The following is a 9,793-nucleotide window of genomic DNA, read 5'->3' on the forward strand; positions in this document are numbered from 1 at the left end:
TTAGAACTGCCCCGACAGATTGTGTCCTAGGAGTAGGCTCCGACAATCAAGTTAGATCAATTTGTAGAGGTGATATGGTTCTTCCTAGTAGGAGAGAACCATCTTGGTGTAGCGAGGGTGTGTATGGCCATGATAGACGTTGATGCCTTAGGGTTAGAGAACCCTCTCCATGGAGGAGATAATATTCCATTTATAGGGGATAATTGGGTTACGGGGGAATTAGGTCAGGCCTTGGGCCAACTGAATTTAGGCCCAACTAGGCAATGGGTAGGGAAGGCTAGTAGGCAAGCATCGGGGGAGGATTGGCCGGCAAGCGCCAGACAGGGCTGGTAGGTGGGCACCATGCAAGGAAGGCAGACGAGCGTTAGGCAATGCTGACAGGAGAGCGCCATGAAAGGATGATGCACTAGAGCTATCTAGGGCATGCGAATGGACCTAACATCATCAATTTACTATACAAATAAATTTATTGTAAAGTTAAGTATAATGCTATAATAGGTTAAAGATAGTGCATCTGGTTCAAGTCTCAATTTGGTCGCAAGGTGATTCTCATGTTATTTATAAAACAAAATTGGGTTAATGCCATTAGGATAATGTTATTATGACCCAATCAACCATTAGCTTTTACTGAATAGCTCCTTATTTTTTTATTTTTTTTGTAGTCTAAGTCACTTAACTTGTTGGTAACCTATTAATTATACCAATGAACTGTCTTTTCTCATTTTTGTAGTTTATACACTAACATGTTATATATGACTTGGTTAAAAAAATCCCATGTTAGCATCTAGATGGTTTTTTCATAAGTTTTTCAAAGTTTCGTTCTCATTCTTATTTATTATTAATTTTATTATTATCATTAATATGTAAAAGATAGACGATGAACATTTATGTTTTGTATATGTTTTGGATTTGAATAACAAGACCATAACAATCGACCATATTTACTTCTTATTAACTTTGGACCGGATCTGAACAACTATCCACCACATTTTTCTTTCTTGGATATAAAAATCAAACAACAAAAATGTTGTAAAAATAAAGGAACAAAATAACAATAAATACACACTTTGATAGATTCAAGGATCGTGTTTATTAAACAATTTTCAAAATCTAAATTCGTCCATTTGTCCTAGGTACACGAATTTAGAAGTGGAATAATCCAAGAATGAACCAATATGAATTGCATGCCTAATTCAGATTGTGAAACACATAATACCTTGTTTTCATGTTCTTGAGAGATAAACAAACCAATGTATGATTTTCATGTATGTAAAATCCAATCCGTATTCTAGAACCAAAAAACATTCTTATACTAGAGGGAAATATGGTTATTGGTGGTTGCATGCAGAATTGGCGCCAAACTGGTTAGTTGATGGATATAACTAATGCTTGCATCATCATGATGTCATCTAGTGGGTTTTGACGGAAAAGTGCATGGTCGGAGTCTCACCTTATACAAAAACCCCTTTAGGTTTCGGGGCGTTTCCCCTTGAACCATCACCAAGGGCTCTACCCTTGGATCCCGCTAGGGGCGCTGCCCTAGACCCCACCAAGGGGTTGCAGCCCCTTGGATACTTACATCCAGGGGTGTTACCCCTGAACCTCTGTATTCTCGATTTCACGTTTATCACTTCGAGTGTGCACCCTGCACCTCCAACCTCGGTGAGTGAAATATAACTCAAACTATCTCAATAGTAATAATAATTACACCAAAATATATTGATAACACTAAAATTACCAACAAAAAATACATGATGAAGATTTCAAATTTTATTAAAATTGAAGCAATAAAGTGTGTTAGTGATTAGGGTTTAGGGCTAAGCCCTTTAAGGTATAACCATTAGGGTTTACGAATTCTCTATATATTCTTATCTAATTGTATTTTGAATAATCAAGAAATTTATTATCTATCATGATATTAGAGCTTTAGGTTAAAACCCTACTACTAACTGTAGGTGATTTTAGTTTGATCAACATGTTTTAGTGTGATTGTATTAATATTGAGATAGACTGAGGTATATTTGCCTCACCGAGGTTGGAGGTGAGGGGTGCATACTCGAAGTGATAACACTCGGAGTGATAAATGTGAACTCGATAATACGGGGGTCGGGGGAAGTGCCCATGGATGCAGGGTTTCAAGGGGATACACCCCATGGCGGGGGTCTAGGGCAGCGCCTCTAGTGGGGTCCAATGGGCGGAGCCCTTGGCGGTGGTCCAATAACTGATGACATCATGATTATGAAAGTGTTGGTTATGCCTAATAACTATCATGTTTTGGCGCCAATTTTGGTCTAACCGATTTTAACCACCTTTCCCTCAAGTATAAATAACATGTGGATGTTCCAGAAAAAGAGTTGAACGTTCATATACTTGAAATTATATCATAATTTCTCTATCTCTCAAGAACACATCAAGCAAGGTATTATATATTTTCAATTTGAAAGAGCATGTAATTCTGATTGGTTTTTTCTTGGATTATCCCACTTCTAAATTCGTATACCCCGGACTATAGGGATGAATTACAGATTTCGGAAAGTGTTTGGTAAACATGATCCTTGAATCTATCAAAGTTTGTATTTATTATTATTTTGATCCCTTAATTTCTATCACTAACAAAAACCCACAACTGCCTCCCTCTACCTCTAACAACCTTCTTTAGTAATCGTCAGAGGTGTCTTCATTTTTCTCAATATTTTCTCTTTCTTATTTCTCCTCCTAAATAATAATACATTCTTGGGCACCAAACCAAAGCTCCTTCCTTGGCTTCTTCTACTACATCATCTACTTTTGCATCCTCCTCAGATAACCCTTACCTCCGAGCCTTCTGTCTCCTCCTCAGATGGCCCCTCTCCTCGGCTAGCCTCTTCTTCTTCGAATTTCTTTTTTTCAAGTGAGCCTATTTTGATGCTACTGGTGCCTCCCGCCGATGACATATTCTTCGTCGGACAGCCTCTGATTTGCAATCGTCATCGCCCCCCCCCCCCCTCTCTCTCTCTCTCTCCCTCTCTCTCTCTCTCTCTATATATATATATATATATATATATATATATATATATATATATATATATATATATATATATATATAAACACAAAATTCATTGATCTCGTTAGAATTGGATCCGCCTGCGAGAACTCGAGCCTTTTTATTTCTTGATGTCTTTCTCCAGACTCCTCTGCCTCTGGCTTCTTAACCGTCAGCATCACTACTCCTCTCACTTTCTACAATGAAACCGCCTCTAGCCATCGTTTCTTCTCTATTATTTTCTGACGAGAAGTCATTATTCGCTACTACCGTCAGAGCTCTACCACCACTGTTGTTACTACATTCATCTTTTTTTTTCCAATTTAATCATCTCATACCGATAAAACTGCGGGGAGATGTTAATGATTAGGGATTTAAAGTTTAGGCCCAAGTACTTTAGGGTTTTTATATTCTCTATATATTCGTATGTAATTGTATTTTAAATAACTAAGCAATCTGTTATCTATAGGAGTGAGGATGATGCTAACTGTTTAGCGAAGGCAGACAACATATGTTCATATTTGGAGTGGACATGGAAATTATAACAAAAAATCGGGGTTTGTGGGTTTCTTGAATCTGTGTTCATCAATTTCTAAACTTACCCTGATCTCCTTTTTTGGGTTACTTCAATTTCATGATCTAAACCTTTCATTTTTTCCCATGTGCTCTATTTAAAACTACCGATGGTGTCTTTATGTTTTATTCAAAACAAGATGATGCGTATATGCTTTATCTAAAATTGGTTTTTGGAGAATTAATGATGGCATTATTTTTTGTTGTAAACCGGACGAACCTCTGGTTTTTATTTAAAACAATCAACTTCCCAAAAGATATCTTGAAGTATCAACTCTGTAACAGGGGTGTCTGTGTTGTGCTTACTTCTTAGGCGATTGATAGTGGATGATGGTTGTGTTTATGTTTAATTTATTGGGTTTTGAGATTTCTTGAAACCCATCAACAAAACCATTGATCAAGATATCAAAATCAAAACCCTTCAATCGGTTTTGTACCGAGGTTGGAAACAAAAAACACCTAAATTTGGAAACAAAAATCCATGTATTACATTGATTGATTATAAAAAGAAAATATTAAAATATAAACAATAAGTATTTCTTAAAATAAAATTTAAAATAAAGAATAAAAAACATATTAGTTGCAATTTTGTATCATATTTATTATATTAGATACTTTACATATATAAGTATAAATATAATATGGTTTTTTAATCTTAGAAATTAAAAAAAAAAAAAAAATCATAAATTGATATGTGCATATCATTTATTTAAAAAATATCATAAAATAATAAATGTCAAAATTAATGGATCGTATAGAGTAGATGGATATATAAGTATAAATATTATATGGTTTTTTAATCTTAGAAATTAAAATAAAAAAAAACAAAACAAAAAAAACAAAAATCATAAATTGATATGTGAATATCATTTATTTAAAAAATATCATAAAATGATAAATGTCAAAATTAATGGATCGTATAGAGTAGATGATAATAAATTCTAATCTCTACAATTATGAGATTTATAAATATCAAAATTGTAATAATAATACAATTATGAAATCAATTTAATTTTATTTAACGATGGGATTTATTTGAACAATATAAGGACTTGTTATGTTCGTGGATGCCAGCCACCTCAACAATGTTACATGTGTACCCCTTTATTTTTAAAATTTTAGTTTTTTGGTACTGTATAAAGAACTACGATAAAAACAATAAAACTTTAGGCGTCCATTGAATAATAGAAAACCAAAATCCATTGACATTAGACCAACATAATTTCCACTATGTTGAATGCATTACATATAAACAAATTTTGTTGCTAAGGCCATACATAACTTGATTGTGTTTAACTAGGTGCGGAGTTAAGTGTGTAGAAGGTAGGTTTTAGGATTTTTTTTTTTTTTTTAATTACAACAAATATATATATATATATATATATATATATATATATATATATATATATATATATATATATATATATATATATATATATATATATATATGAAGGATGTATCTCATTTTTGCTAAAAGACTTATCTAATTCAGTTTTATTTACATAAGAAATCATGTGGTTTTTGGTTCTAGATTCGACACTATGTTTAACCCAGCATAATTTGCATGGAGTATGTTGAATAATAAGAAAAGAGGGAGTCGTGCAGGGTGGAAGGCGGGTTGAGAAAGGAATTGGTGGTATTGTCGGGAACACGATCCTAGCTGTCAAGATACCGCCAAAAGTGTGGGTTGAGAGGGTTAAATAGCCCGAAACTCCCAGTCTATTTCTCCCTTTTCAACTTGAACCCCGTGCTTCTATATTTGTACAATATTGTGTGGGATGAGATGATGAATTTCCATGATAAGAGGGATGGAAGTGTGAGGAAAGAGAAATCAATTTGGCATCTATGTGGAATGTGGGTTGGAGGGATGGACCCCCTCGACCCTTACTGATAAACATTTGTGGTTAATGCCATTCATAGCTTGATTGCATTTATTATGATTTTGACTTATTAAAGTATGATATGAAATCAATATGATCGAAAGCCAAATTTTAAAACATATTTCTTATTGTGTGATCGTGTTTCTGATTCCACAGGATCGTGTGAATGGAAGAAAAAAACATCCGAGCAACTCTTAAAACACACTTTCACCCGATGACCTTTAGATTGATATCATGAGAAGAACAATCAATTCGAGGATCATGGTTCAAATATGTCCCTTAAAAATATCTTTTTTTTTCTTTTTTTTTTTTTGGTGGAGAACGGGACTCGGGAGGATAACTACTGCAACCTTTACCTTTCTTTGCTATGTAAATAGAGGGTCAAGAGAAAGAAGGTCTTAGTCTTCAAGGTATCAACTTACCTTCTATAGTTTTGCAACATGTGCTTTGATGGCGAGGAGGCAATGAAACACCTTTTAGCAACATGTTTCTTATCCTTTGCACACACCGGTATTCCCCAATGACACTTTTCAAGAGTGAACAACATCCTCGATTTTGCAATAAACTGGGGGCATTGTCCGAAAAAAAAAACACAAATTGCTACTAGATATGTGCCACAGGCTATTTTGACGTATAATTATGAAGATGATGTTATTGTCATGGTGGTTGTACATGTACAGATTAAACTTAAAGGGTAAAAAGGATATTGTAATTAAACTAGTTGGTGTTGTTCTCATTGATTTTTATTGCTTATAACTCTGTGTACTTGTCTTTTTGCCCTTGTTTAGTTCCTTGCTAGCCCTGTGCCATTTTTAGTTTTATAGAGTTTTTGCCGGTTCAAAAAAAAAAAGAGCAAACTATAAAATCGAAGCACCAATTTATATGTTAAGGTTGTGTTTGGCGCGTCACAGCTAGCAGATAAGCTAGCTTATTTTTCGAGTTTTTTTATGTTATCGTGTTTGGTAAACTAAAAAGTAACTTATAAGCTAGCTTTTGGAAAAGCTACTTAGACTAGGTTTTTAGGAGTTTTTTTAAAAAAATTCAAATACATCCCTTAATTACTTATAAAAACACATACTCTTCCATATCCATTTATGTAATTTTATATATTTCAGCTAGTTTTTCAACTAGTTTTACCAAACATTTTTTTTTATCAGTTAATTTTTCAGCTATCAACTAGCTGTTTATTTAACAACTAGCTTTTCAACTATTACGCCAAACATAACCTAAATGATTAAATCAAAGTTATATTTATTTTTAGGATAATGAAAGATCACATTCATAATCATGTATATGGACGCATGTTTACCATCGCCTATAAATGTGGTAACATGTATTAAATAGATGTCCCATGTCATCTGTGGCATGCAAACTACATCTAACATCTATTTGTCTCGATGCCAACCACATCACATGATTGTATTTCTTGTTACCATTACGAAAGCCCACATTCATAGCCACATTGACAAATCATACAGAAAAAGTAAAACTTAATGCCTTTTTTCAGTTTATATTTTTTAGGACATGCATGCAAACTATGGTTTCTTTATTTTATCATAAACTTATAACATAGGTGTGGTGTTCAAACATGAATTTTATAAAGTATAGTAGGTACTTCCATGATATGGTGGTTACTTGAGGGAATTTGCAATATCGATGACAAAACGATACTTGATATCTTTGTTAATTAACCTCTCAAGAGCCTCATTCGCATACTGAATCGGGACAATCTCTATGTTGGGGTAGATCTCATGGGCTGCACAATAGTTCAACATTTCCTGAATTTGTTTGGTGCCACCTGTCACACTCCCCGAGATGCTTCTCATTCCTACCAAACACCAATTCAATTCAACGTGTTAACAACTCTTTCTACACAAGGTACAATCAACCACAGCATAAACTTTTGCTTCTCATACCTAGAATTAGGTTTATGGGTTGGAATTTAACTTCACTTGGGACCCCCACCAAGGATAATACGCCCCCACTCTTCAATAGTGCCAAGTATCGATCAAATGGGATGTCCGCAGAAGCGGTGTTGATTACAAAGTCAAGTGACTTCTCCATTGCCTGTAACCAAAGTCTCATATTTTTCTTTAATCACACTTCCTAACAAAAATACAGTCCAATGTATGTCAAACACAGTATAACATGTTCTGTATGAAATTTACCTTCATGTCCTCATCATTGCTGGAGATGATGAAGTTATCGGCTCCTAGAAGATTGAGCGCTTCATCTTTCTTTGACAAACTTGTGCTGAAAACTGTTACTTTCAACCCAAAAGACTTACCAAACTTGACAGCCATGTGTCCAAGACCACCAAGCCCGATCACTCCTAGAGACTTGCCAGGCTGGTTCATGTTATGGCGCATCATCGGGGTCCAAACCGTAATTCCAGCACACAGCAATGGAGCTGCAGAAGCTAACGGGTAGTTCTCCGGTATTCTATAGCAATATCTGTAACTCAAAGTACCATTTTGTCCCTTGATCATTCTAGAAGATGTTATATAGAATATAAATATATAGGCTACTTAACTCACCTTTGGTGAACAACATAATATGATGAATATCCTCCTTTAGTTACACTCCCATCGGTGTCAATCCCATCAAATGTGAGAACTGCTCCTTTTATGCATTGGACTTCAAGCCCTTCATCACAATACTCACACTCTCTACAGGAATTTACGTAAGTACCCACTCCCACATGATCCCCAATTTTGACACGTTCAACGTTTGACCCGACCTCTTTGACTATTCCAACGATCTCGTGACTGGAAAATAAGGAAAGATAACAACAAAAAATATTTATGAAAAAGAACAAATAAATGGTATTTTCCATTCGAGGAATGGATTCAAAATGTCGAAATGTTGTCACAGGGTACATACCCAGGTACAAGAGGATATTTGGAGTGGCCTTGTACATTCCTAGTCCATGCAACATCCGCATAACAGACTCCACAGTAAAGGATGGTTAGTGAAATATCATCAGCTCCAACAGCCCTGTTCACAGATGATTAAAACCTTCAGACATTATTTTTGTTTACAAATTTGGGAATTTGATTACTAATCGAGAAGATATAATGATACAGCAGTGGTTGAAACAAAAAGGCATAAGCCCTGATATCATTATCTATGTATTGGGGAATATGTTAGGCAGGGGCATGAATTCATGGTTCAATTGGTGGGTGATTAAGCAGTTATGTTATGTAGATATGATCAAAATTAAAATAGAGTTGAATATGAACCTGCGGTTAAATTGGTATGGTGATAAGAATCCAGATGGATCCCTTGCTGCCCACCCAATGCAATTCTCCTTGCCAGCATCACAAGTCATAGTCATAGGTGACTCAGTTGTCTGTTACAAATTGATAACAATAAGTAATTTGTACATGATCATATTCATACAGTATTATAGTAATCGTCTGTATGTAGGATTGGCTGTCAATCGATCCATTAATTTTGTAATAGATTGAGATATAAACTCTAGTTCTTTATTTACGAACAATCCCTTGTGGGAAAAATTAGGTCATTAGGTATCCTCTGGTGTTTGTCTCAATCAGATTAACAAAACCATGATCCTGCGTGGCCCAAAATTCCTGAAGGTTTTCTTGTAAAATTAATAAACCTTCAGATCCTAAACATGTATGTTGAGGAACTACGAGAGCTTGAGGAAGATTCGGTATTCAGTGTCTCTACTGATTACGAATCCATGTGGTAATCAATGAGAAAATAAAAGAAAAACATGATTCGAAACTGAAAACAGTATGTAAGCAAAATTCAAAACGAAAAAACTAGGGCTCAGAACAGATGATACATGGATTTCAGTGACTGACGAGATAAGCGATGAATGCCGCCGGCGAGCTTCAACGGCGAAGAGAGGGACACGTGGTTAAATGTGTATATATATATTATATGCCCGCCGTCATGCCTGCCGTCATCAGCAATGTTGCAACCGTCATGCGTGCCGTCATCGGCAATGCGGGAGGTCTCCACTCTCCATATCATAGAGTTATCTCATAGTTACTTGTTAGAGAGTAAGTCAACTGTCAACGTATAACATCATATAATTTAAAGAAAATCTAACTAAATTATCATCATCTATATCTTAAATAAACATTTTACTTTATTTCATCAACATTTAAATCAAAACTTGTATTATTTTATTTTCATTATTATAGCAATAATCCTATTTAAGTTAACTGGTATGATTTTTATACCAAATTTTGATGATCTAACTGTGTTATTATGACAATGCGTTCAATAATTATTATATGTACAGATTAGAACTCATTATGTGTGGAAGAACATAGCAAAAATCAGG

General features: G+C 34.8%; 1 protein-coding gene across 2 annotated transcripts; it reads right to left on the reverse strand.

Annotated features, from left to right (window-relative positions):
• Positions 1-7,000: 7,000 nt before the first annotated feature.
• Positions 7,001-9,442, reverse strand: LOC145039568 (cinnamyl-alcohol dehydrogenase). Of its 2 annotated transcripts, none has more exons than XM_078987666.1 (7): positions 9,306-9,442; positions 8,718-8,827; positions 8,359-8,472; positions 8,013-8,243; positions 7,644-7,929; positions 7,392-7,542; positions 7,001-7,303 (listed from the first exon to the last, which is right to left on the reverse strand). In XM_078987666.1, the coding sequence occupies exons 2-7, from the start codon at positions 8,810-8,812 to the stop codon at positions 7,107-7,109; spliced, it is 1,074 nt and encodes a 357-aa protein (XP_078843792.1). In that variant the 5' UTR covers positions 8,813-8,827; positions 9,306-9,442; the 3' UTR covers positions 7,001-7,106. The 2 variants fall into 2 exon arrangements, with proteins under 2 accessions (XP_078843792.1, XP_078843749.1); XM_078987623.1 differs by having other exon boundaries at positions 9,287-9,430.
• Positions 9,443-9,793: the final 351 nt, after the last annotated feature.

The sequence above is a fragment of the Lactuca saligna genome, chromosome 1 (genome assembly GCF_052625555.1).
Source record: "Lactuca saligna cultivar CGN05327 chromosome 1, ASM5262555v1, whole genome shotgun sequence".
Classification (NCBI taxonomy): Eukaryota; Viridiplantae; Streptophyta; class Magnoliopsida; order Asterales; family Asteraceae; genus Lactuca; species Lactuca saligna.